This window comes from Callithrix jacchus, chromosome 8, assembly GCF_049354715.1.
Source record: "Callithrix jacchus isolate 240 chromosome 8, calJac240_pri, whole genome shotgun sequence".
NCBI lineage: Eukaryota > Metazoa > Chordata > Mammalia > Primates > Cebidae > Callithrix > Callithrix jacchus.
In genome coordinates this window covers 9,520,566-9,547,868 of record NC_133509.1, presented here as the reverse complement: position 1 = coordinate 9,547,868, position 27,303 = coordinate 9,520,566, and the positions used below count along the sequence as shown (strand labels likewise).

The 27,303-nt window shown below is 45.4% G+C and overlaps 1 protein-coding gene across 30 annotated transcripts in view; it reads right to left on the bottom strand.

Annotated features, from left to right (window-relative positions):
* TLN2 (talin 2) overlaps positions 1-27,303 on the bottom strand; it is a 482,025-nt gene that overhangs the window by 85,883 nt on the left and 368,839 nt on the right. For all 30 annotated transcript variants that reach the window (XM_035261780.3, XM_078333299.1, XM_078333307.1 and 27 more), the window contains 9 exons: positions 22,692-22,900; positions 21,478-21,597; positions 20,258-20,455; positions 19,044-19,183; positions 10,374-10,467; positions 8,433-8,522; positions 6,443-6,565; positions 4,996-5,139; positions 3,247-3,408 (listed from right to left, as the gene is read on the bottom strand). In XM_035261780.3, the coding sequence (XP_035117671.1) occupies positions 3,247-3,408; positions 4,996-5,139; positions 6,443-6,565; positions 8,433-8,522; positions 10,374-10,467; positions 19,044-19,183; positions 20,258-20,455; positions 21,478-21,597; positions 22,692-22,900 (1,280 nt within the window). The remainder of the gene's footprint in view (positions 1-3,246; positions 3,409-4,995; positions 5,140-6,442; positions 6,566-8,432; positions 8,523-10,373; positions 10,468-19,043; positions 19,184-20,257; positions 20,456-21,477; positions 21,598-22,691; positions 22,901-27,303) is intronic.

The following is a 27,303-nucleotide window of genomic DNA, read 5'->3' as shown; positions in this document are numbered from 1 at the left end:
ACTCACAGCCAGGTCAAATTCCATTCAAGAGCGCTGGATCGGCTGTCTGTGGTACACACTGGAAGTGCTTAACTGCAAAAACCCCGAGCTTTAACTGTGCTGTGAGGGGCAAGGCCAAACTTCAACTTCTCAGAAAAACAAATGCTGCTGTTGCATAATTTCTACTTGGCACCCAAATGTGAGTGACTGCACATTTAAAATAACATTCCATTCCACACATCTGATTCAAGACTAGGTAATGAGCTGAATGGAGAGAGAAAACAAGCAGCAGTGTACTCGGTGACTCGGAGACTTGGAGACAGACAGCAGCTGTGGTTAGAGGTGTGGGTCCTTCTACCATGCCCAACATTTAGAGCCATCCCTGGCAGGCGACAGAAACACAGAAATGGATTCTTGTGGAGCCCTGCTCTGGGATTTTAAAGAGTGCCATCAGTAGTGACTGATGCTGATGTGCCACTGTGAGGTAATCCGCTCCTGCTCCCTCTGGCTTCTCCTAGAGGCTCCCCTCCATTCTCCATGACCATAAGGGTGTGGCAGCTGGGATCTAGGCTGGGGCACATTCTCACAGTTCAGAGAAAAAACCACCAAGCAGCACAAAACTTGAGAGTAATATGCAGCTGTCTTAAGCGCTAAGGGAATTAAATATTCCTTTGTTTTTCTGTTTGACAGAACACATACCAACCATTCCTTCAAACAGAAAATCTACTCGGTATACAGTACAACGTGCTATAGTGAAATGATCTTTACCACTATCCTGTTATAGTAAATTAAAAGCAAAGCTCATGGCTCCCAGCAAATTCTGCCAGGCAATGGGAATTGGAAAACCAGGCCTATTTCCACTGCTGAAGGGCAACATGTTCATATCTGTTCCTCTTGCATTGCTCCTCGTTTCCAGGGTGCTCCAGGAGACAGACGCCTTTATCTTTTCCATGTTACAAACCCCCCACCCCCAACCCCCTGGACATTCCTCCTCTGATGTTTTGCACAGGCCTATCTTTTAGGCCATCAGAAGAGCTCATTTGCTGCAGGGAACTGGAAAGAGGGTTCGACACTGTGAGGGGAATCCGAAAAGGACATGAGATCTTAACAGAGATACTTTATATAGAGACAGGTCAGGCTTTAAAACCGAGGAGGAGGCAGGCAAGAAAGGGCTACCGTAATTTCTGTAGAATAAAGAGGGTCTTTACTTTTTTTTTTTACTCCATTGGTCCACCTAAACACAATGCTTCTAATGACCAGAAAATGACTGATTTTAACTGAGATAAGCTCATTACACAGCAACCAACAATGTCACTGCTGTCAACTCTTATTCCTCTTTCCACCCTCACCTCCCCAAGCTCACACACAAGCCCAGCAAGGTCCTTCCTCCCAGGCTGGAGAGAGAACTTTGTCTCTCCGTCCCTAACAGCCTAACAGGTGAATGGCGTGCCAGTGGTGAAAGCAGGGACTCTGGGGCCTAGGTTTGAATTCTGCCCCATCTCCACCTGGCCGGGTCACCCTGGTAAAGTTACTTAATCTCTTTGTGCCTCAGGTTCCCATCTGTAAAATGGGGTGGTTGTGTGGAGTGAATAAGTAACATACCCAAAGCACAAAATAAACTTTTTTTTTTTTTTTTTGAGACGGAGTTTCACTCTTGTTACCCAGGCTGGAGTGCAATGGCGCGATCTCGGCTCACTGCAACCTCCGCCTCCTGGGTTCAGGCAATTCTCCTGCCTCAGCCTCCTGAGTAGCTGGGATTACAGGCACGCGCCACCATGCCCAGCTAATTTTTTTGTATTTTTAGTAGAGACGGGGTTTCACCATGTTGACCAGGATGGTCTCAATCTCTTGACTTTGTGATCCACCCGCCTCGGCCTCCCAAAGTGCTGGGATTACAGAAAAATAAACATTTTTAAATGTAAGCTTTATTACTTCCTAATTACTACGAACTATGTTGGTAATTCAGGTAACCTGTCACCAGGATCGTGGGGCACCTGGACACTGCCTTTACTTATCCATTTTCAACTGAGCTTACTCTTGCTTTCAAATAGGGAGGGGTTTCTGTTTGTTCATGTCTAAAAATTTCTCTGCTTAAAGAGCTAAGAAACTGCTGACTGGGGTGCGAGCCCCAGGTGCTGACCGCCAGCTTCCAGCGCGTGCTGGGTTGGGTGTTCTCTCCTATTGCCTCTGCTTGGTCATCCTGTTGACTCATTTCTGCTTGCAACTGCACTGGCTCTTTGTAGTCAAAATAAAATGAGGTGTGCGGTGTCCCATCCTCTGGAGGGAACTGGGAAAAGTTCTCTTACTCCAGGACCAAGCTAGCAGCAAAGCCAACCCTCCCATCTGAAAGAATACAAAACCCTTAAGTAAAAAGTGTTAACTCCTTCAATGCCTTTCCCTTCAGCGGTATCCTGGGTTTAACACAGATCGGGTACCTTGCCTCCCTTGACAATGCCTTTGAAGGCTGGGGCTGTCGAGGGAGCCGGGGAGATGGTGCTGAACCTTTTGCCTATGGTCTGTTACCCAGGCTGTCAGCTGCCTGCTGCACCTGCTTGGTCCCAGGTGAGGGCGGACTGTGTGTGTGGCTTCATTACCCACCTACAAGTACTACAGCCTAGTGATTCTCACTTGCTTCTCACAGGTGAACCCTGCCCACCTGCCACATGCCCACACACCGTAACGACGGTGAATTTGTTAGGGACACTAGATGCTCTGTTTTTAAAATCTGACGCTCCACTTAAAAAATTCAAACAGCTATAAACAAAATTAATATCACAGGAACAATCAGAGTGTTTTAAGTGAGTTTCCACAGTTTCCCACTCCCTTCTCCTTCCACCTACTCTCTTGGTCTGGATATATCCAGCAATGACGGCAGAGTCCTCTACCAGCCCATTCAAAAATGCTGCATGTAAACAGACTGTTTAACTAAAAGCAGGGCATGTGCTACATAAGCATAGTACCCAGCGCGGCCCTATAACCAACCCTTTCCCACCAGAGTTCTGTCCCTAAGCTCCTCAGGTTCAGAATTTGGGGAGGCCTCCTTCCCCACCATCCAAAAGGTTAGTAGAGACCACGGTTGTTGGTTTTTCACGGTAAGTATCTCCATTAGTAAGCGATGCCTCTCCAATGACATAAACCATAAGACTGAATTAGAAATTAAGCCTCACTAGACAAGGAGAGCAGCAGAGCTTAATTAAATCTTGTTCCCCTTTCCCCTCCGAAACAGGAGTCACTGAGTTTAATAATGCCTGTAGTCCAGCGACCTACCTTGATGGTCTTCACCAGGTTGGCAGTGCTGTTGGCAACTTCCTTGGCTGACTGGACAAAGTGCCTCTTGGCGACCGGGTTGGCCGTCTTGGATGAGGCGATGCGGCAGGCATTGCACAAGGCTGATGTGTGCTTGGCAACAATTGTGGCGGCCGACAGGACCTACAAAGCATGGAGCTAGGTTGGGGCACCCCATGCTACAGTGCAGAGAGGTCCGCCCTGGTCCTCAGCCCCGGGTTCCTGTTCAACTCACATGTTCAGAGCCTGTGTAATTACAAGCACGTCTACCCTCAAAGTCACTCCAAAAAGAGGAGGGCAAGAAATATTAAGCAAAGATGATAAAGAAAGAAAAAGAAAAAAGGAGGTGGTGACATAGTGGCGGGCTAGGCTGAGCCCCAGGTAGTTTTAAAGGAGATGGAATCAAGTTAGCCTTTGGAACCCCGGATAGGAGGTCCAGGGAATAGAATCTACACCAAGATCTACACATAGGCAATTTTAAGTTTTCTAGTAGTCACTTTAGAATAAGTAGAGAAACAAGAAAAATTAGTGAAACAATTTTTTATTTAACTCAGTATATCCAAAATATTTCATCATATAATCCATTTAAAACACTATTGATGAGATTTTCAATTGTTTTTTTCATACCAAGTTTCTGAGATCCAGTGTGCACTGCGTGTTTACAGCCCATCACAATTTAGACTAGCTCCATTTCAAGTGCTTAACAGCCACAGGTAGCCAGTGGCCACCACACTGGAGAACCCAGATCCAGGTAAGAAAAACACCTATCAAGCCCTCCTCTTCCATGGGAGGGCTGCTGGTACCTACTGAGGTGTCTGGCTCAGGAAGCTCTGCAGGCTCCGCCCCACAGCCCCAGCTCACTTGCTCTCCTGAATGCACCTATTCTGCTTTGCTAAGGCTGGTAGCACCCCTCTGGCCTTGTTGGATGGGTAAGGACCCCCAGACACACCAGCTCTCGGGCCTGCTTTAGGTCCATATGGTCCTTGTGTTTCCTTCTTGATTCACGTCCTTCTCCAGCCTCAAGAATGTGGGCCCCAGGTTGATGGCGGACATGTCGCTAACAAGACTGCCTCCACCAAGCCCATTCCAGCCACTTCTCCTACCTTTCGGTACACACTGTTTTAATAAGTGACCGGGACTCCATGCCACTCGGAGATGACAGGTGTGATGGAATGTCACACATTCTGGCTCTTCCTCAAATGTCACTCTCGCTTCTTTCTGTGCTACAGATTCTGACCCAACTTTGAGGCCCGGCTCAGTGCCACCGCTTCTGTGAAGTGACCCCTGACAGCCCCCTTGGAGATTTCATCACACTTTCCTTTGCACATCCCTGGCACTGTCATCGTGTCCTGATCACTGCATTTTCCAAACTTTGCCCAACAGACTAAGAGCCAAGGGAGTAGAAAACAGAGCCCTGTGCACAGTGACGCCTTACAGCATAGAACAAGCCCTCAGTGCATGTCCCCTGAAATGAATGAAGACTCCCTGTGAATCTCACTGTGATTAGGTCACTCCTTTTGCCTTCTGGCACCCCATTTCAAAGCACCTACAAATTTCCAGATTCGTCACATTTTGCAGTATTTGCCCCACCCAAATCACTATCTACAGTGCTGGCATTTAGCTGCCTTGCAAGCTCTGAAAGAACAAGATTCTTTACTAATTTCCCCGTCTCCCACAACCTACTCAGAGGAGCATAAGGGCTTGAAATCTTACATCCTCCCCAATAGTTACCTGTGATGGACTGCTGCCGGGGTCCACCAGGTTTTGGCATGCCATTTGGATGGCCTGGTTAGCCCTGGCAAACTGGATGGGGTCCACTAGGCCCTGGTGGCCTGCCTGGCTGTTTGGATCAGAGATGCCAACCAAGTATGCAGCCTGGAAAGGGAAGGAGAAAGCGACAGCTCAGGCTCCACGCTACCAGGTGAGCTGATGGGGGACGATGGTCCACACTACACATGCAGCTGTCATACTCAGGCACTCCTTACTGCAAACTGGTCAAGGTTATCTCATCCCGCCTACCAATAAGGGTGTAGTCCTGAACAGGTTTATGCCAGCTTGACATGCCAGCAGGAGTTTATCACAGGCTCTCGGAACAAAGTCTCCTTGTTCTTAAGAGAGAGCCTCAAGGAATTCTTCCTCGGGGCATGGATGAACGCAGCCCTGACTCCTCCGGCAGCTGTCTTGTGATCACAAGGCTGCCCAGCCTCAGCGTGAAGCTGACTCTTTGGCTGGCAGACAGGAGAGGCAAGAAACAGCGGGCGCCTGCAGACTGAGGGCGTGGAGCTGCTGGGTCAGCCAACCTCGGAGCCTGCCCTCTCCTAGGGCTCCTCATCTCATAGCTTACAGAAGCATGTCCTTATTGCTTAGGGCAGTATTTCCAACAGCAGAAGGGAGCTAAACTTGGTAAATAAGATGGCCCAGAAAACAACAACAAAAAAGACAACATTTGGTTCCCAAGAGGAGAAGAGGGCACAAAGGAAGGTCTTCTCTTGGCATTCCCTTTAGATGTGTCAGCCAAATAAAACAGAAAAAATGAATTTTGATCTTAGTTCATTTCCCCCGAGAAGGTAGAGAATTTCATCCCCTAAACTAGTGATGTTTCTCTTTGGTTCCGTAAAATCTTCTAAGTTCAAGGTAATTGTCAAATGATGAACCCTTTAAAGCAGATGCTGGTATCTTCAAAGTTTCTGTGATATAAGGTCAATCATTATCGAAAATACGTAGGATAGTCAAAGAAGGGCAAGGAACGTGCCATATCATGTCTCTCCGTGATGACATCTAAACTTTTTCTCTCTCTGATCCTAAAAAAAGAGTATGACTTAACATTTTTGCAATTCTAAAGCCTCAGAAAATTTAAATTATGTACTCTTATTTTTTCTACCCCAAACAATTTACCAATAATAAAAACTTTTAAAACAATTTAAAAGTTGGCCTCTGAAGCTATATGCGGGGTCTATACTGAGTCTCGCCCGTCTCCCCAGCCTGGCCCACAGCTGCTCTACTCTTGGTGGGTAACTGGCTGATGTTTTGTGGAAATGCCCCAGCCAGCACAGAAGCCAGTGCCTTTTCTGGGGTTACTGTGGTGGCACTTGGAGAAAGAGGTGCAGCTGGAGCTCCCCTACACATTCCACAGGGATCTCGCACAGGGCACATGGCTGCATCAGGACCAGCACCTTACCTGGGCTGCGGCCTCTGTCAGCCCACAGAGAGCCTTGGATGCGATTCCCACACATTCCCCAAAGGCAGGGAGGTCCCCAGTCTTGGCATTCTGTGAAATCCCTGCCATCGATTCACCCAGAACCTGCGAAACAAATGGCCGGTAACATTCTTTATCCAGCATTGCTTCAAATCAAGGCGTAAAGGAGGCAACGCTCCATCTTTAACAGTCAAGGCCACTTAATCTGGAACATTTGACATTTTCTACTGTATTTGTATGAAGAAGAGACAGAAGAGGATTACATCATTTCCATTCCAGAGGTACGTACAATGGAAGTACGGCCCCAAAGTTGGCCATACCTAAGGAGATATGGTAAATGTACATAGACAATACAGCACAGTCTCTAAAAAGGCAACTCATGGGTAAATGGTCTAGGCTGAGAACTAGTTCCAGAATACAAAAATCATATCCACCAAGCTGTAGGTGAGGTCATACACAGAAAGCAGGAGACTCACCCTTCCAGTATCATTTATCTCGTTATTGATAGTAAAATTCAAATAGAGATCTTTGTTTTGTGCGTTTCCTGAATACTTTAAGAATTTTGCCTTATACTGAAAATCACGGGTGTGGTGTATTCTTTCTTTAGAGATCTTTACAGTACGAGTTCAAAGAGATTTTAGTGTTCAGAATCCAACCCAGAGTGGTCGAGCAACCTGTACAAGGTCACAGAGAAGGTCACATGGGCAAGTAACAGGGTGCCCAATGCAGATCTGGTGTTCTCTTGTCTATGAACCTCATTATGTCCCAGGAGGGCTGTTCATATTTTCCTGGGCAACAATGATGGAACTAAAGGATGTTGTACCCTTTGGAGAGACTATGGTATTGCCAAGTCTAGAACCCAAAGCAGAGACCATCATTTATCAGTAAGCCATCTTAGATGGGAATAAATTCCCCAAAACTGCTTAGACATACAAAATAATCCATTTTACATAAGGACTTGCCAAAAAAAAAGAATGCGGAGGGTAGTTTTATGTACAGTATTTCCCCCTCCGTCCTCAGCCCACATTCCTCTTTAAGAAGGAACCATTTCTTTGGATCTGAGTGTGCATGCATCCTTCCCTTAGACAATCCGTAATTCCATGAAAGGTACTGCATGAGGAAATTCTAGTCTTAGCCCAAATCAAACTGAGTCCTTCTGACACTACCAATGCAGATGTTTCCCGCTAGAATAAAAGTGACCATGTTTCAACTACAAAGTCAGATTGCAACAGCTCAACATCCATGTCATTTTCACCTTCTGATTTTAAGGCATTCTCAAAAGACACTGGTATGAATACCACAGATGAGTGTTTCTCAACAGTTCTATTTTTCATTATTGCTCCATTAAGAAGCCTTTTCAGTCTTTTTCCCCCTAATCAAATACCAAGGAGTAAGACTTTGTTGAGTAAGGTTAAGACAGAAGCGGAGTAACAAGCCATTGTATTAGCTTAGATTTTTTCAACACCTCTCCAAGATCCTACCAAAACCAAACCAAACCACTTCACTCTCCTTGAGAATGCATGCCATGAATAGACTGCAAAAGAACACCTAAGGGGATCCCACATAAGTCAATGAAGGACTTTCCAGATCAGTCCCAATGTAGAAAATACACAATTTGATTCACATTAAGACCAATCTGTGAAAAAAGAGGGGAAATGGTTCTCAAACTATGGTTCCTGGACCACAGGGGCAGGACCTGGGAGATGGTCAGAAATGCAGAACCTCAGCTTCATCTCAGATCTACTGGATCAGAAACTTGGGGGTGGGCAATTTGTATTTAACAAGCCCTCCAGGTGATTCTGATGTACCCTCAAGTTCAAGAAGCTCCTGAGCAATGGGCTCCACAAGGCTTCATGCTACATGCGGCTAGCCCTGCTACCCAGCCACAGGCAGAGGCACATAAGGCGTGTCTAAGCTTCTCCCCCACTGATCAGCGATGCTGACTTCTGACCTATGGCACAGGCGGTCTTACCTTGGAGTTTTCCATCACACTCTCAATGCAGTCAAAGTAGGAGAGATCACTAACAGGTTCATTAGGATTGTCCAACATCCCCTTCACAGTCTGCAGAAGAACACAACATAAAAAGCAAACAAACATCACAGAGCAAGAGAAATTCAACACAAACTACCAACCGTCAACTTCCCCTCTATACACAGGTGTCTGGTCATGAGCAATCATTTACTGAGATTTTTGAGAATTTAGATGATGGTATCATGACTTCAGATTTCCTGTTAGCAACGCAATGGTCATTATGGGGGAGGGGTCTCTGGTTAGTTTTGCCAGAGATGAGAATCTCCTTTTGTTTTGAAGGAAAAGAAACAACGTAAACACAGAAGGACAACATTAAAAAAATTAGAACATTAATACAGGCAACACATGCAAGGTCAATTAGCACAATTTCTCTGCAGGATAATTCTAAGGAGTTTAAATTTCAAAAGGCCATTCATTCATTTCTTCACGACTAGTAACAATGCTCAGTTTTCCCAATTTTGGAACATTTTAATGGGAAGGCATGAAAGAAGATAATTCCCCCAAACTGCCACTGAAAACCAGTGCTAGCTCTGTCATGGCACTGTAATGACCTTTGATCACCACTCGTGAGGGACTTTTCCTGGGGATGCAGCCATTTAGCCTCCTCCCCAGGGAGTGAGAATGTTCATCAGAACCCAGCAGTCTTTGGGACACAGCCAACAAAAAGACAGTCATTTGATTTACAAAGGCTGGTGGGGGGCTGGGAGATCAGGAAGGGGAACTGCTGAGCTGTTTAAAGATGGGAGGGAAAGAGGGCAGCCTAAGGAATAAGCTCATTTCATTCAAGAACCTCTTCCCACTCCTTGGATCATCAAATTTGTTTTAGTAACAGCGATCCTAAAGTAGTCATAATTTTTCAACCAAGGATATCAATACGGGATGGATTATTGGCACCTAGGCCAAGAGAGCTCATTTAGATCAACAGCCCACATATTTATATTTGCAAATGTGAACAGAGCAGAACAGGGTAGTAATTCAGCCAATGTAAGAAACATTCTCAACTGCTTTCAGGGTACTTCGATCCTGTGATAACAATCCCTTTCTCATTTCCAGCTGTGCACAATGGCCTAGAGCCAGAGCCAGGGCCTCGGTGAAACTTCAGGAGCTGCAGTGGGTATTCCCAACAAGCCAGACCCATGCTGATCATCCAGAAAATGGAAGGGACCTTGGGACAACCAACGCATATCTACTGAGATACCGATTTGGCATCTCAGTATAACCCGCACTGCTTAGGACTGCAGGTTAGGACATGCAAGTAGGTAGGCTGATTTGATGTTTACCCACACGCATTCTATGGGGATACCTAACTTTTCAAGAATAAATAACATGAGTATGAACATAAAATGAAAAGCACCCGCAGTGTGTTCTGGGCCCTTAGGGGCCCCACAGCCACCTTGACTGTGTAAGCAGTGTTAGTGCTAGGTTTACTCTTACATGCCGCCTATATGGTACAGAATACAATGTATGTGAAAATCATTTTGACTCAAAAGCCACCTATCCTAGCCTCTAGCTCTCTCCCAATTGTTCCAGAATAATCTCTCCAATATATTTTAGGTAAAAACTGCTGATCTTCAGCCTACACCCAACATCACAGGCCTCTTCCTGTTCGTAATAAAGAATTCTTTAACAAAATACATCTCATCCTATTGGAAAAAGGAGAAGAAGGAATGGTAATTCCACTCAATCTGGTTTTTCCTCAGTTTTTTTCCACTTGGATTGGAACTTCGGCCTCAATAGCCTCCGAGGAAAGATAAAAGGCAAGGACAGAAAAGAGAAAACTAGCCCTACAGGGAAAGAACAGGCACAGACATAGAGAGACAGACCCACAGACAAAGACGCTCTCCTTCTCTGGAGGCCGCAGCAGCCTTCCCAGGGACCTACCTCGAGCTCCCGCAGGGCATTATCACACTCTTTCTGGCCTGGAGCTTGTTGGGTGCACAGAGTGATGAGTTGATTGATGCTCTCTGTCACAGCTCTGGGACAGAAACAGAATTTTTTTTAAGGATAAGCAGTAATTTCCCCTACAATGCTTCACAGGTTCACCAGAAATACAATTAATTCACTATTTCAGCTCGGGTCCCCAGGGGAACTCTTCCACAGAGGATCTACACAACCAAAATAAACTACACCCAGGGAAGACAGAATGAAAAACCCTACCTTGCCTCTGATTATTCATTTGCTAGACCCGGAAGGGGTCCTAATATAGTTGACCTTTGAACAATATGGGTTTGCAACGTGCAAAACTGCTTATAGGTGCGTTTTTTTTTTGTTTTTTTTTTTTTTTTTTTCCAGTAAAAGTCACACCACTGTGCCCACCTCTCCTTTCTCCCCTTTCAACTCTTCTACCTCTGCCACCCCTCCAACAGCAAGATGAACCCCTCCTTCTCCGCTGCCTACTCAATATGACCATGATGACAATGAAGACCTTTACGATGATCCACTTCCACTTAGTGAAAAGTACATTTTCTCTTCCTTCTCATTTTGATAGTAGCTCAATGTATCATAAGAATACAGTACATAATACACATAACATACAAAGTATGTGTTCACTGTTTATGGTATCGGCAAGGCTTCCAGTCAACAGCAGGCTACTGGTAAAGTTTACGGAAGCAAAAACTATACATGATTTGTTACTGTGCAGGGATCGGTGTCCCTAACCTTTGCATTGGTCAAGGGTCAACTGTAGTTCTCCTAGGAAAGTTAATACATTCATAAGAATTTGCAACAAGCATATTAGCACTATTTAAGACCCTTTATCAGCGGTCCCCAAGGAACAAGATAATCTGAACAATTTGAATATTTTGTACATTTTAAAATATATAGACATAAAGTAAACTGTGCCTATGATTTTAAAATTTCTTCCTTCCATTAAATTCTGTATGAATGACTGGTTCCGAAAGCCACTTTAAAATTATTCATTAAAATTGCTATTTTCTTTGTTAACACGAACAAATAAACTAGGGACTCTGGCATGACCTCACTTGCTTCTATTCTTAGAACGTAAGAGATAGCCCTGCTTTTTCTACACTGACAAGGACTCTGTTCCACCTGGGCAGCACCTGTTTCATTTGTCTCAGGTAATGACATGGATTTCAAAGTCATGGCCATTTGTAATTAACTTTTTGTAAAGTGTAAGATATGGGTTCTAGGCCGGGCGTGGTGGCTCACGCCTGTAATCCCAGCACTTTGGGAGGCCGAGGCGGGTGGATCACGAGGTCAAGAGATCAAGACCATCCTGGTCAACATGGTGAAACCCCATCTCTACTAAAAATACAAAAATTAGCTGGGCATGGTGCCTATAATCCCAGCTACTCGGGAGGCTGAGGCAGGAGAACTGCCTGATCCCAGGAGGCAGAGGCTGCGGTGAGCCGAGATTGCGCCATTGCACTCCAGCCTGGGTAACAAGAGAGAAACTCCGTCTCAAAAAAAAAAAAGATACGGGTCGTAGTTCTTTAAAAAATTTTTTGGCATTTGGAAGTCCAATAGTTCCAGCCCCATTTGCTGAAAAAACAATCTTTTCTCCCCACTAAATTGTTTTTGCAACTCTGTTGACAATCGATTGACCACATTCGTGCGGGTCCATTTCCGGACTCTGCATTGTGTTCCACTGATCTACGCAGTGGATGTTTGGTCAATACCACACTCTCTGGACGAACAGTTTTATACTAAATCTTAAAATTGAAAACCCATGCATTTTACAAATCAAAAATCGGAGCTACCTCCCAAAGAGAATGCTACAAAGCAGCAGCAGAAATAATACTTCAACTCATGCCTATCTGACTCAAAAACCAAACACGTAATTCTTTTCTGCAGCGTCATAACTGGTCCACACTTCTGGCAGGGCCCAGAATTCCTACTCAGTTTCTAACCGCTGCAGCTAAAAGCCAAGTTAAACAAAAATAAAACAGGCACATACTGCTGTTAATCACCAACACTGATATAAAAGATGCCTCATTTTATTAGTTAAATTGGTTTTGCAGCTTCCCACAGAATATCAAATTAGACGGAAAATGACGGTGCCAATGTAGAAATGCGATCAGCTTAATTACTTGATGAGGAGATACTGCTTTCAATTTTAAACTGAGCTAGGGTGATAGGAAAAACTCTAACATAGTTTTTGTAAGATTGACTCTGGTGATTCATTTATTTGGGGACCACTATTTAATTAAAGTGTCACTGGGCAGCACTGTGCTCTCTATGGTGCAAAGCAAAACGAGAATAAGGAGACACCCAGACAATCCCTAGTTCCAAGGATTGTGGAGGATTGTGGTCCTTAATGTGTGCATTTAAAGCATCCCGTGGGGAGTCCAGCACCCTGTTCTACGTGGTGGTGGTCTTGAAGCACACTTCTGGGAAGACAGGCTGGCATGTAACATCATAATAGTATGGGCGTTTGGGGCTATTTCCACATGTCACAGAATCTTTCTATTTAGGTTAATTCTCCCTGGGTTTCCTCTTTATCTGTATTTTTAAAAAACCTTGTTACTGTAATCCCAACACTTTGGGATGCCAAGGTGGGCGGATCACGAGGTCAGGAGATTGAGACCATCCTGGCCAACCCGGTGAAACCCCGTCTCTACTAAAAATACAAAAAAACTAGCTGGGCATGGTGGTGCATGCCTGTAGTCCCAGCTACTTGGGAAGCTGAGGCACGAGAATTGCCTGAACCCAGGAGGCGGAGTATGCAGTGAGCCGAGATCACGCCATTGCACTCCAGCCTGGGCAACAGGGCTTTAAAAAAAAAACAACAAAAAACCCTTGTTACTAAAGTTTCTTCCATTAAAAACTAAGTGTTTATAATTGGTGAACCCAGAGGATATATAGCTGTGGGAAAGCCAACTAATCTCTTAAACTTTTCTGTGGATGTAAAATTTTTTCAGATAAAAACTTGGGACATAAACCAACAGACTAAGGGTTTGTGGTTGGGCGATCCACAGAAGTGCCAGCACAGCATCGCGTGTCTGAATGAGATGCTTGGGTAATACTGATCCAGAACTCGGAAGCATTATTTAGCCATCACGAATTCCCATAACTCATTTTACAGTCGAGATTACATAGCTAAATAAGTAGCTAAGTGGTCCAGAGGCAAACGGTTATGTAAATTTGACAATGAAATATACTCTTTATGTTTTAAACTCCAGCAGTCATTTATAAGAGTAAAGAGAAGGGAGCAACCCAAATATGTAACAAGAGAGGATTAAATAAATATACAGCCCACAACAGAATCCTGAGGACCCATTAAAAGTCAGTGAATCGCGTATTACTAATGTCATAGATGAAAATTTGCACTATAAGATTAAATAAAATTTACAAAATAGCATAAATAAAATGGGCCTACCAATCTAAAAAATAAACATATATGTGCAAAGCAGATGACAGAATGACATATATTAAAATGTGAAGGGACTTTATAATGTTATTTTGAAAGAAAAAATTTCAATAAATCTATCCCCATTAGAAATTGGAGGCCGAGGTGGGTGGATCACGAGGTCAAGAGATCGAGACCATCCTGGTCAACATGGTGAAACCCCGTCTCTACTAAAAATACAAAAAATTAGCTGGGCATGGTGGCGTGTGCCTGTAATCCCAGCTACTCTGGAGGCTGAGGCAGGAGAATTGCTTGAACCCAGGAGACGGAGGTTGCAGTGAGCCAAGATTGCGCCATTGCACTCCAGCCTGGGGAACAAGAGCGAAACTCCGTCTCAAAAAAAAGGCCAAAATTAGAGGGGTGTCTGTTCTTTGCAAACCAAATAGACCTGAACTATAGTTACTTTTATTCATTTTTGTTTATAATCTTCTTTTAATGATCAAAGCTATACGAGTTCATTTTTAAAAATACAAAAAAGATAGATAACCATAATTCTATCATCCAGAGACAGCGTTTTCATCTAGGCTTATCTCTCTACTCTCAGCTTCTAAAAATTGGGATCTACAACCTCAAGGGTTAAAACAGGTTACGGCAAAAACCCATTTAGTGTTCAGAGACACTGAATTGATTCAATGCAAATGTGAGAGCTCTGGCTAGAAGTTTCAAGTAGATACAGAATTGGGGTGGAGGGTGACAAGAAAATCAACCACTTTGTGCTTTTGGTCACCCATTAAGCACAAGTTACCCAGTCAGGAGCTTAGAGGGTAAAAAGCAGCAGCAGACATCTCTGTTCCTGTCTCCAGGGAAGAGGTGCGGGGGAAGGGAGGAAAGAGCAAATAGAAATCCACCTATCAGTATTTCCTGGGTCCCGTTATGCTCGAGGCACGGAGATTAAAAAATAATCTAGCCAGGCATGGTGGCCTGTGTCTATAATCCCAGCTACTAGGGAGGTTGAGGTCAGGCTGAGCAACACAGCAAGACTCCATCTTTAAAAAGAAATAATAGTTGGCCAGGCACGGTGGCTCACGCCTGTAATCCCAGCACTTTGGGAGGCCGAGGCGGGTGGATCACGAGGTCAAGAGATCGAGACCATCCTGGTCAACAAGGTGAAACCCCATCTCTACTAAAAATACAAAAATTAGCTGGGCATGGTGGTGCGTGCCTGTGGTCCCAGCTACTCTGGAGGCTGAGGCAGGAGAATTGTTTGAACCCAGAAGGCGGAGGTTGCAGTGAGCTGAGATCATGCCATTGCACTCCAGCCTGGGTAACAAGAGCGAAACTCCATCTCAAAAAAATAAAAAATAAAATAATAGTAACAATTCAAAGTAACAAAAATAATCATTTATAGCTCTCTAGGATGGAAAGGTGTTTGCAATCTAATCAAAAAGACAAGACAATGAGAAGAGAAGATCCAAAGAAGTTGCATGAAAGAAGGCAGTGCCAGGGTGGGACACCAGGCTGGACATGATGGATCACTGAGCAGGGGACCAGATATATGTGGGGACTCACAGGGAGCCAGAAGAAAATGAAGCCCCAGTCACAGGGCGCAGAGTCTGCCTGGGAGGGAGGGCTCGATATGAACTGAAGCAAGTGGAAAGTCAGGGCTAAGTGAGATCCTGATTTGGGTAGAGAGAAGGAAACATTCTAGGAGAGACCCACAGAGAGCAAAGGTCTCCTGTACACCTTTCTGTTTATAGCAGACGCACTCTTCTCATTTGTGCTGCTTGCTGGACCATCCATCTTCATGGTCTCTGGAGACGGGAGGAGCCCTGTCCAGCAAGAAGCTCAGACCAAAGGGATGCCAAGGAGGCAGGTGCTACCTGGAAGTTCCTAGGAAGTGCCCTCTGAGGACTGGAAAGCAGCTGAAACGTGGCCCAGGGGTCTGATGCTGGCCTCCGTGGGCCTAAAGCCTTCTCAGTTCTGGAGTCCTTCTGGACAGGACGACTGTGGTGGTGAGCAGTGATTCAGGGAAGGTGCTCAGAGGTAGGATATATCCCCTTTCTTTTTGCAACTGCAAGCTAGCTTTCTATTTCCTTGACTAAGTTTAGGGAGCACCTGACCAGTCCCTGGTTGGGGAAAAGGCTGATGAAGGGGAAGACAACGGGTCTCCAGCTCCACCCAACTTGTCAGAAAAGAGCCAGAGCCCAATCGGTTACATGGGAAGAAGATGAACAAGCCAGACACTACACAGAAGATGACTTCCTCTCCCCTAGGGCTACAAAACCAAGGGGCTAGGGTCCCAAAGTGTACTTAAGCTCAGAGGCAGAATTAAGAACAGAGGAGGCCAGGTGCATTGGCTCACACCTGTAATCCCAGCACTTTGGGAGGCTGAGGCGGGTGGATCACGAGGTCAGGAGATGGAGACCATCCTGGCCAACATGGTGAAACCCTGTTTCTACTAAAACATAAAAAATTAGCCGGGCCTGGTGGAACATGCCTGCAGCCCCAGCTACTCAGGAGGCTAAGGCAGGGGAGTCACCTGAACTCCAGAGGTGGAGACTGCAGTAAGCTAAAATCATGCCATTACACTCCAGTGTGGTAACAGAGCAAGACTCTGTTTAAAAATAAAAAAATAAAAAAAAGAGGAAAAAGACATCCTTTACTTTTTCTCTAGAAGCAAACCTTTTCTTCCCAGAGCAAGAAGGACTAAGGAGACCACAAATAAGAAGGGGTTCAAGACTGTTGACACAGGAGCAGGACAGGGCTGAGTTGGTCCAGGCCTGGGTCCCAGCAGTGGCATTTCTGGGGACTTTGAGGACACACAAAAAACAACAGGCAGAGCCTGACAGTGTCAAGAACAGGGAGGACAGAGGACTGAAGACTGAGGACTACGATGATCAGATCCCTGCTGCTCAGCTTCCTGTGCACTTTTATGCAAGACTGTTTTAGGCCTGGACAAAGTGAGAGAGCATGTGGTGAGTCCCGCCTAACTCCCCCAGGGCCACATTCCTGCCTCATTCACAGTGGGCACTCAGCACTGGGCCTTGCCCCTATCAGGCCTGGATGAAAATCTACGTAATGAAGACATGAAAGAGTAAGACAATGAATGAATGAACCTCAGCCTGGCAGAGCTTTGTGTCACAAGAGGAGCCTGCCTGACCCACTTAACCTGGCTGGAGTTTCTGCTGAGAAACAGCCCCAGGGAGCACAAGCTTGCCAAAATGCGCCAAGAAACCAAGGAGAACGTGCCAGCGTTTTCTAGCAGCAGTTCCATCCCGAGACGATCATTTTCATGTGACGATTTTTAAGTGCTTACTTGACTATGAAACCACCAGTCTGGGAATTCTCTGTTAACTGCTGAAAGCCAGGACAGAGGGGCAAAGAAAGCCTTTTCTTCCCTTCTCCCCAGGTCCTTTCTTCGAAGCCACCACCAGGGGGCCTGCAGCTATTCACAGAGCCATATACCAGCAATATTCTTTCCGGGTCTGTTTCCTTCTATCTGGCTTTCAAAAGGGCACTTTATACATTCTCCTCCCTCCCACAATTTAAGAGAGTGAACACATTCCAAGTTGCAAACTGTAATTTTGAAATGATGCAAAGAATTGTAGATAACGAAAAACATCTGAGTCCAGATACCTGGAAATGTCTGCGGCCTTATTCAAATGCTCTTTGTGGGAAAAAAAGGAATGATGGAGAGGGGGGCTTCTATCAGAAACAGCTGCTCAAGAGATCAGACATCACCCCCATCCCCACCTCCCATCTCTCCTGCCATCAAGGGAGGTCACTTACTTACTGGAATAGTCACAAACAAGGCATGAGATGCGGAGATGGGAAGATATTCCAGTCCACTAGCGGCTCTAGCGGTTGTTTGAGGTTAAGATGTACCTTCCAGGAGTGAATGAAGAAAGTCCAGGATGTGCAAGGAAAGTGCTCCGACAGTGTCCAACCATCACACACACACACACACACACCACGCCACAAGCCAAGAAGGGAGGAAGGGTTTGGACCACGAGTACAAGGAAATCTTAGGTGCCGAGAGCTAGAGAGCTTTAAGGATGACGTAGTTCACACCCCCACTTTGCAGATGGGAAAGTTTAGACAGGCTAAGCAACTCCACCAATGTGACTGAGCTAGTCAGGTACTAAAGCCTGGAATAGAATTCAGGTCTCTTGATGCCAACCATTTAAAAACAGCCGTTGAGCTCCCAGGGGAGATATAAAGACACAGACACACACACACACACACACACACACACACACACACACACAGCAAACAAACAAAACCAAGTTTAAAATAAGAAAGCAGAATCGATGGTATGCTTTTCAAAAATCACCAATCTGCACATTTTGAAAAGGCTTCCAATTACTCTCTATCCCCTAATGATCCTGCTTTTAATCTCTCTCCACTGTCGGCTTTCTTAAATATAATGTGTTGTTAAATAATGCTAAGAAAACATGCCTGCACCACCACAGAATCCTAACAACTCTGCTCTCTGGGTTCAGGAGCATGAAAGAGGGGCTGCTGATGTAAGATCTCCCTGGGCTGTAGCTGCAGGGCTCTACCTCCCAACATTCAACCACTACTGAACTAACTTGTGGTCCTAGAGCAGAAACTGTACTGTTTCACCCACGTCCCTGGGTGAAACCAACAGGAAACAAGGATACCACAATCATCTGAAATTCACACTCAAGTTTTACTCTATTTCCAAAAACAATTTATTCCCACTGCCTCCCTACTCATCCTAAAGTGGAGCCTTCCCTATGTGACAGATACAACATGTTACATTCAATCTCACACTGATGCCAGGGACAGAGTTAAGTGCTCAATGTCTGTTGAATGACTTGCTGAGCACTGCTTTTTATCTTTATGCTTTTCAGTATTTCTGATTTTTCAAGAAGCATATGTTCTTTTATAATCTGAAACATATAACACCACTTAAAAAAAAATCTACATAATCCATTGCGTTTACAAGTCAAAAAAGAACTGAAGTCTAAGCCAGTCTCTACTGAAAAGGCTGTATGAGAAGACAAAAGATATTTTTAGTGGGGAAAGAACATGGAAATGAGCCAGTTTTATAAAACTCCAACACTCTCAGCTCCACCTCCCGTGACCTAAGGACAGCACCAATTCTTTGCTCAGGAAAAGTAGGAGGATGTCAGGCACATCTTCAGACTGCAATGACACTGTTTTACCACACACAAAGGTACATTTTGGACCACACTTTGGAACATTTTGACTCCTACCTTGCAGCTGCAGCCAGGAGATTTTTCGCATTGGGAGCCCCTGGATCTACAGAGAGAGACTTGGCAGCTAACAGCAGCTTGCTGGATGCCATCGAGATATTCTTGAGGTTCCCTATCACTTGGATCTGGTCTTCTTTTGTCTGGAAGGTCAAAAGGAGCCACAGCAATTAGGGCCTGTCCATTTCTTGAAGGAAGCATTCAGAGCGCGAGGAGCAGCATGCTGACATGGAGGCACCTTATCTGTATAGATCACGTTAAATCCAATTAGCCTGCAGATGCCTAACTCGTTGAGACACTGACCAGTGTCTACCCTTCTCCAAACAGATGCTCAGATCAAGATGCTTGCCATAGGGAAAGAAATCCATCCCCAAGTGGGTCAGCCAAGAGCTGTGCTTTCTCACAAGTCGAGGCATTAAGCGGGGAGCAGGGTGGGAGGGGAGTGAGCCGTGAGCCAATGCAAAGACCAGGCAGCGATTCCAGCATCTTGCTCAACAATGCTGGAGTTGTCAAGGAGCTGTACGTCTCGGCCTGGCACAAACGACTAGCACTATCTCGATATTCAGAGCTCACTGCATCCCTGAAGTTCCTGACTCAGGAAAGGACACACTCCTCATCTGGTTGCCATCTGAGAAACAATTCTTTGCAGTTACTAGAAGAAGATACAACCTGGTGATCTCCTTTAGGGAGGTCACAGGAGCGCGGAAAAAAAACAGCTCCACAAACTGACACTAGATCAGTCAAGCTCCCTTGCTCTAAACAAGGGCTTTATCTGTTCATCTGAAAGAGGAAATTTTTAATCACTTGACACTTGGTATTAGACACACACCATTTGAATGGGCCCATTAAACCTCAAATACATATATATTTTTACTGTATTATCCCACAAACGAAGAACTGTTCTAATCTCTGTTAGAGTTTAGAGATTAATTCTCCCTTCCCCTCTTCTCCCTCCAAATAGTAAGACTATGCATTCTGCTGGGGGATCGTGGGAGCAGTTATCCTCCATTACTAACAGCACATAATGCATAAGCTGATAGCATCTTTGGGAATGCCATTCCCATGAGGGCATGAGCTTCCTAAGCAGTGAAAAGAATGCAACCATGGCCTGGCTGTTTCCAGGTTCTTCTCCTATTTGTTCAGTCAGTCTCAGGGATGGATCATCCATCTGACAGGAGAGGCTAAGGTCAACTCCAGACAACCACCTCCACACCCACCTGAGCTTGGCCAGCCATCTCAATGCCAGCATCGAGGAATTCATCAAAATCATCACTGAACTTTCCAGAGGCTGCAGCCAGCTCCCCGCTCTGGCCCCGGGTGGCATGGACAACCTCCCCAGCAGACTGGTTCAGATCAGCGGCTGCCTGGTTCAGTTCACTCTGGGCTTCCTGGAAAGGCTTCGTGCTTGGAGGTAGCTATAAGGAACAGATAGCACACTCCGTGAGACATTTTGCTTTGCAGGGGAGGCATAAAAGGTGTTGTGGAGGGGACACAGACTCTTCAGGGATCCATCTGAGTCATCACGACTAAAAGGCTGAGTCATCTCAGCCCATTTTATTAATAGGGTTGACCCTCAACATATATACATTCATTCGTTCATTTATTTAAATTTGTCGAACACCTACTCAGCGCTAGACACTGTGGAACTAAAAAATGTAAGCTATCTTCAGGGGCTCAAGGTCTCCTAAGTGGCAGACAGCATCACACCAGGGCAATCTGCCTCCAGAGTCCATTCTCTAAAACTCTACCTGATGATACCTCTCTTAAGATAACTCTCAAAGTTTTAGCTTTGTAAACTAAAAGGCAGATACTATCAAACTTCAAATCATGCTCTTCCAAACTAATAGCCACCAATTATATTAGTGGTCTTTGGTAATAACTTTTTTTTTACAGAATACAAACGTCATCTAGAGGAATGATAACTGTCTGTGAAAAGTTCTAGGGAGTGAGGCTAGACTCTATTCATCACCCATATACACTGCCGCTACACCTGTGCAGAGAAGACGCAAACATGCATGAACACAAACCCTCCTGCAGCGGACTCGCAAAGCAGGGAAGGGAACAGGCCCCAGGGTGAAATTCCTCAGACTACTTGCTCTCTCACTGAGTCTTGGACACAAGTACCGTTCCAATACCTGACTGTCGCTGAGAAGTCATGATAAGAAGCCAGGTGACCACAGACCCTCTTCCTCTCTCACTGGGATGACCCAAGAGGAAATGGTAACATGGGTTCAAAGAAAAAGTAAACTTTAAAAGCTCCACCTGGGAACTTGGTTGATCAGACAGCAAAACAAGGAAAACAAAGACTGGTGAGAAAAACAGGACTCCTCAAGGAAGGGTTAGCCGCTCAGAGATCTCATGGAGAGAAGACGACTTCGCTCACACCTAATATGAGCCTAGCCCCCCAGTGTCCTTTCCCCACCCAAGAACCTCTCACCGAATCCACAAGCAGCTTCTTGCTAGACTCTCCAATGCTCTTCAAGGCCACGTCCACATCCTTCTGCCCAGGGAGGCAATTGACGCAGTTATTCAAGGAGTGTGAGACGGCTTTAGCCACCTGAATTCATGAAGGGAGAGAAGCACCTTTAAGCACAAACATTTCTGCACATTTGTTGGGAATGAGCGGTGACAACATGCAGAGCTGAAACAGATATGGAAATGACCCACCAGCATTCACCTGCCACTGTCACATGTCTTATATCCCCTCGTCCAGGCCCCCTGCCCCAGAGAAGATGTCCACCTTACTGGGATTAACATTCTGTCTCAGCAAAGGGTCCGACACAGTGACACAGCACATTCTCCTGTTCCCCAAAGCCAGGCTAAGCCACTGTTTTGTGATTCAAACATGTAACTCTCCAGTATGAGGTCAGGTGCTGAAGCAAACATTTCTTATACCAAGAGAAATGGAAATATCTCCCTTCTTGGGAGCTCTGCTGAGGTCACCGAGGTGGAGGGAGACCTTGAGTTTTTTGGATTACAATTAGCAAGGCCTGCAGTTAGTTTTTCCTCAGTGACCCTCTGGGGCCATCTTCCGAAAACTGATTCTGCCCAGAGGCTAGGGGGATGCTCTGAGCACAACCTGGAGTTGCCCTCATGCTGCTTAGGAACGTTCAGTGGCTCCCTGCTTGCATTCTTCGGTATCCTCAATTAGAAGGAAGGTCTTTGGAGGTGGGCGGTTCCCTCTAATCTAAGCCATCTCCTTCCCAGCCCCACATCTAGGACTCTGCCTGGATGCTCCTTAGCCAACTGGTTCCATCAGGCAGTCAAAGAATCATTCAAAGAAGTAACAGAGAGCCAGGGTTGGAAACTTCTGAGGAGCCAGCCCTACTGGATCTACCTCACCCCCTGGCTAGGAAAAGCAAGATAGCTCAGCACACATAGACCCAGAACAAGCATGTTAAACTCCTAAAGACAGAATTCAAAGGCACCTCTACCCTCTGTTGACTGTGAATTAGGCAGATCACACATTAATGAGAATATGAGGCAAGACTTACGAAAGTACATAACACGTATGGCCAGCACTGTTACGACCTCTGGAAGTGAAACACCTGCTGTGTCAGTGTTCCCATCAGGGAAAAGCACCCAGGAAACAGCTCACCCACATGTCCAGGTAATGACCATGAAACCACACTTTCTGATTCCCAGCCTCACCTGAGCCAGTCTTTGTTGACTCTCTGCATCTCCAGGTGCAATCAGGGCCTGCTTGGCTTCTTGAATGAGCATGGCGGAGCCCTCCATCACGTCTCGAGCAGAATCTAACATGGCATGGGCAGCTGCCGGGTCGGTCGTTGATGCAGCCACTCCCCGGGCGGCCTGGGCCAGCGTTTTCAGAGCTTGGGCCGTCTCTCTAGCAGCCACCCCTGGGGATGAAAGCCCAGCAGATTTCTAATTCTAAATGTCACCTTTTACTTAGGAATAAGCTTGTGAACCAGGGCCCGGCACAGAAGGGTAGCTACAGATTAGCTTTTCTAAAATTCAAATTGCTGTGTTTCTTGAAGAAGTAGCTTCAGAAACATATCCCCCTGGCTCTGGGCCAAACCAAGAGACACGTTAGAATAAATGCAATGCTAAAGACTAACTTCCCCCTGACTTCCCTTGCTCCCACTGCCCCACATGTCCCTAGACCTAGAACACCAAGTTTGTGGGAGTGAGTACACAGATGGCCATGACCGGGTATGTTCATGTACATGTTTGTTGGAGGTCATTTAAATGTAACTTTCCTCTCAATCGTCTTTCTGGGGCGTAACTTACATACAACACAGTGACCAAGTCTACATGTGCAGATCAGTGAACTGGTACATATGGACTGTGCCCTTTTCTAGTCAATACTCCCTTGACACCAGAAGTGATCAGCATTTTAATGTCTATCGCCTTAGACTAGTTTTACCTGTTCTTAACCTTCATGTTAACAGAACCATACAGATGTATTCTTTTGTGTCTGCCATCTTTCTCTGACCATAATGGTGCAGGCTTCAGCTAAGATGTGATGTGTGGCAATTCATTCTTTTTTCTGGCTGTATAGTATTCCACTATATAAATATGCCAACATTTGTTTATTCATTCTCCTGTTGATGGATATTTGGGTTGTTTTCCATTTGGGGCTGCTTGAATGAATCTACCAAGAAAGTTCTTTGGGGCCATTTGGATGAATCTACCAAGGAAGTTCTTATATGTATATTCAGGTGGCCATATGGAATCATACCTCCTAGATATAAACCCAGGAGCTGAAATGCTGGGTCACAGAGTAAGCATATACTTAGCTTTAGAAGATACTACAAAAGCAGTTTTCCAGAATGATTTTACCATTACACATGCCACTGGCCATCTCTAAGAGCTGCATCGCTCTATATCCTAGCCAATACCAGGCGGCACCAGATTTTAATGTAATCATTCCGGTGCATGTGTAGCTGCATCTCAAGGAGGCTTTAACTTTTATATCCTTGATGAGTGATGATGTTGAGCACCTTTGCACGCACTTAATGGCCATTTAGATATCCTCTTTTGTCAAGTGCCTGTTTATCTTTAAATTCCAATCTAACAGATGATGGGATTTGGTGATAAACTTTGAATATAAACTAGTTCTTTCAAGCTGTAGCACCACCCCATGTGGAACAAACATGAGCCTTACTACCTAGCCTGTCGTCCTTGGCACACCCTAGAAGAGAATGAAGACTGGAGACGCCACAACACATATAAGCCTGAGATTCACTGAACAGCGTACCCTAGAGCTCATCTCACGAAACAAGCCTAGTGCTGAGACGTACCTTGCCCACGAACACTTCCAGAGGTGGCAACAGAGCTAAATCTGAGCTTTCCTCACTTCGAGGTCAAATACTCTTTATAGTAAGTACTCTTTAGGGTAGAGAACTATGAGCCCTTTTTGTTAGAACATGTAAGATCCACATGAAAAATACACAAATCGATGTCTCTCTTGCACTCAACTTTGAAATGACTATTTTCTACAGGACTGCGCTGGAAGGTCTCTAGGCACCAGTGAGTGTGGTCTTCACCCTGCTTCAGCTGAGTCAGCACCCACACAGCAGGTGGTCTTTTCCTCAATGAGGACGACGCTGTGCAATACAATAGAGTGTGAAAGGCCTCAGATCCATAAAAGCAGATGGGTCTGCAGCGCTGCAGACTTGCTAATATGTAAATATTTAGTAAATCACACAGCTGGGATATAAAACTACGATCTAATCAAGGTAAATTACAAAGCTGCCAATCTATCATTTATCCCATGGCACTTCTGAGTACAGCTGGTGGAATGACAATTTTAAACTAAGTGCTTTTTAAGGCAGAGGAGAAGCCCAGAAGAGAAAGCATAAGGGTAAACAAAAGGCTAAGGTGAAGGGCAGACAACAATCTGAGGAGAACGGTCATTCCATTTTACGCTTAAGCTTTTGGCACAAGGTTGAAGGACGCCGTTGCTCAGAAAAGCGCCAGATGTGGTTCTGACCTCATCTGGCTCTGGCTCTGCTGCTGATTAGCTGTGCGGTCTAGACTGCTGCCTTTTCCCTCTGGGCCTCAGTTTCTCATGGATTTTGGGAGAGGCTGAGTTCCGAGCTCTGATCATTGCAGATTCTAGGCTGTGCCTGCTACACCTCTCCTCTTGTATTCCCATTTGTCATAAGGACTCTTGGGTCCACTTCTGTGTGAGTTGTATATAAGTTTGGAGGGGTAAATCATTCATCACATGCAATTAGCAAAGACATGTTTATGCAAAATCCATTTAGTGAAAAACCTTTCATAGACTCAGACAATTAAATACAGAAATCGGAGGAGCTAAATTCCAAAAACCTAAGCTGGTCCTTCCCATGAAGTTTTCTGCTAATGACTCACTGTGAAATCTTAAAGCACATCAAGGATCTTCTCGAGAGGGATCAGGTTTCTGGAAAGAGGAAGCCATACCATCAAAAGGTTGAAGCAAGGCCACCAGAGGTCAGAAAGCCCAACGAACACCCATGGCTGTGCGTGGCTGAACGCACAGCAACACTCTCAATGGTAATCACTATAGAGTCAGATCTCCAAGCACACAACACCCTCCGAATGGAACTGTTCATGTAGTCGAAGTGTGCATCACAACGCCAGAACCACCAGTGTGAAATACTAAAGCAGATTTCTGTTTCAATAACCACAGTCCTTTGAAAACAAAGATTACTTTCACAGTATTCTTGCCATCTGGATCTTAAATTATACTCAGTAACAGAGTCTTATGAAGGCATATCAAGTGATATCAAATATAGTAGCATTCTTCATAATGGTTGCTATTCTTTACCAGAATTCATGTGGATTGTGTATCCAGACAGTATTGGGCCACACAGCAAGCTCACAAGGCAAAAAGCTCGTATGACATAAATCTTTTATCTGTTCCAAAGTATTTACAAAGGGTTCTGTGTCACTGTAATCAACCATACAGAAACATATTTTGTACACTGCTCTGACCCAAGAGAAACACACTTGCATTAGAATGGAGCCCAGGAGCAGCTCATGGGCAACCTGAGATCCAGGGACCAGTTGTCCACACATGCTCTCTCTTTCCTTGCTTCCCATCCATTCTCCAACTTTCCTGAAACTGCCTTCAACAAGGAGAATAGTAACCTTATTCCTAAAGTGAATGGATGCTTAAGTGTCCCATCTGGGCCGGGTGCGGTGGCTCACGCCTGTAATCCCAGCACTTTGGAAGGCCGAGGTGGGTGGATCACGAGGTCAAGAGATCGAGACCATCCTGGTCAACATGGCGAAACCCCACCTCTACTAAAAATACAAAAAATTAGTTGGGCATGGTGGCGTGTGCCTGTAATCCCAGCTACTCGGGAGGCTGAGGCAGGAGAATTGCCTGAACCCAGGAGGCGGAGGTTGCGGTGAGCTGAGATCGCGCCATTGCACTCCAGCCTGGGTAACAAGAGCGAAACTCCGTCTCAAAAAAAGTCTCTCATCTGACATGACTTTCTGGGCAGCAACTGCGTCTATGGCTCTACAGACATCCCTCTCTCCTGGTTTTCCTGCCCTCTCCATAGCTCCGTACTCTTCTTTCTTTCAAAGATTTCCATTGCCAGCTTCTTCTTTAAGTAGCCAGGTTCTTCAGGGTTCCAACTGATCAACTGTCTCTTACTCTGCCACTCCCTGTTGGCAAACTTACCTACTTCCAATCATTATCATTTTACCAATAATTTTCAAATCTGTATCACCCAGTCCAGCCTTCTCTCCTGAGTTTCAGAGCCAAAGATCCAGCTGCCTAATGATGCTCGTCCTGCATATTCTCCAAGTGCCTCTAACGGAATACATCTAGTGCTGAACCCAGCATTTCTGAACTTCACCTCCCCTCCTCCTACCAATGGTTCTGTGTTCCCATCAGTGGTTCATACAACTCTTCATTCAGCCATAGGGCCGAACACTTGGAATCATCTATGTTAACGACCCCACCAACTTCTAACCAGTCACCAAGAACAGTCAGGTCTTTGCTTCTTCAGCCCATCACTTTGTCTCCACTTAGGACACTACCACCTCTTACCTGGGTTAATGCAACAGCCTGCTTGCCTACTCCTTTGTCTTCAACCAATCTATCCTACGCACAGGAGGAAGGGCGACCTATACAAAAAGAATCTGAACTGTGTCCACGGCTGAAAAACACGTTCACATATTCTTCAGCTAAAGTCTAACTCATTGATTTTAACTTACGAGGCCCTTTAGGATCTGAGCCTGGCCTGACTTTTCAGCCCCATCCTCTTGCTCCTCAATTCCTCTTTGCCTTTTACTTTAACCA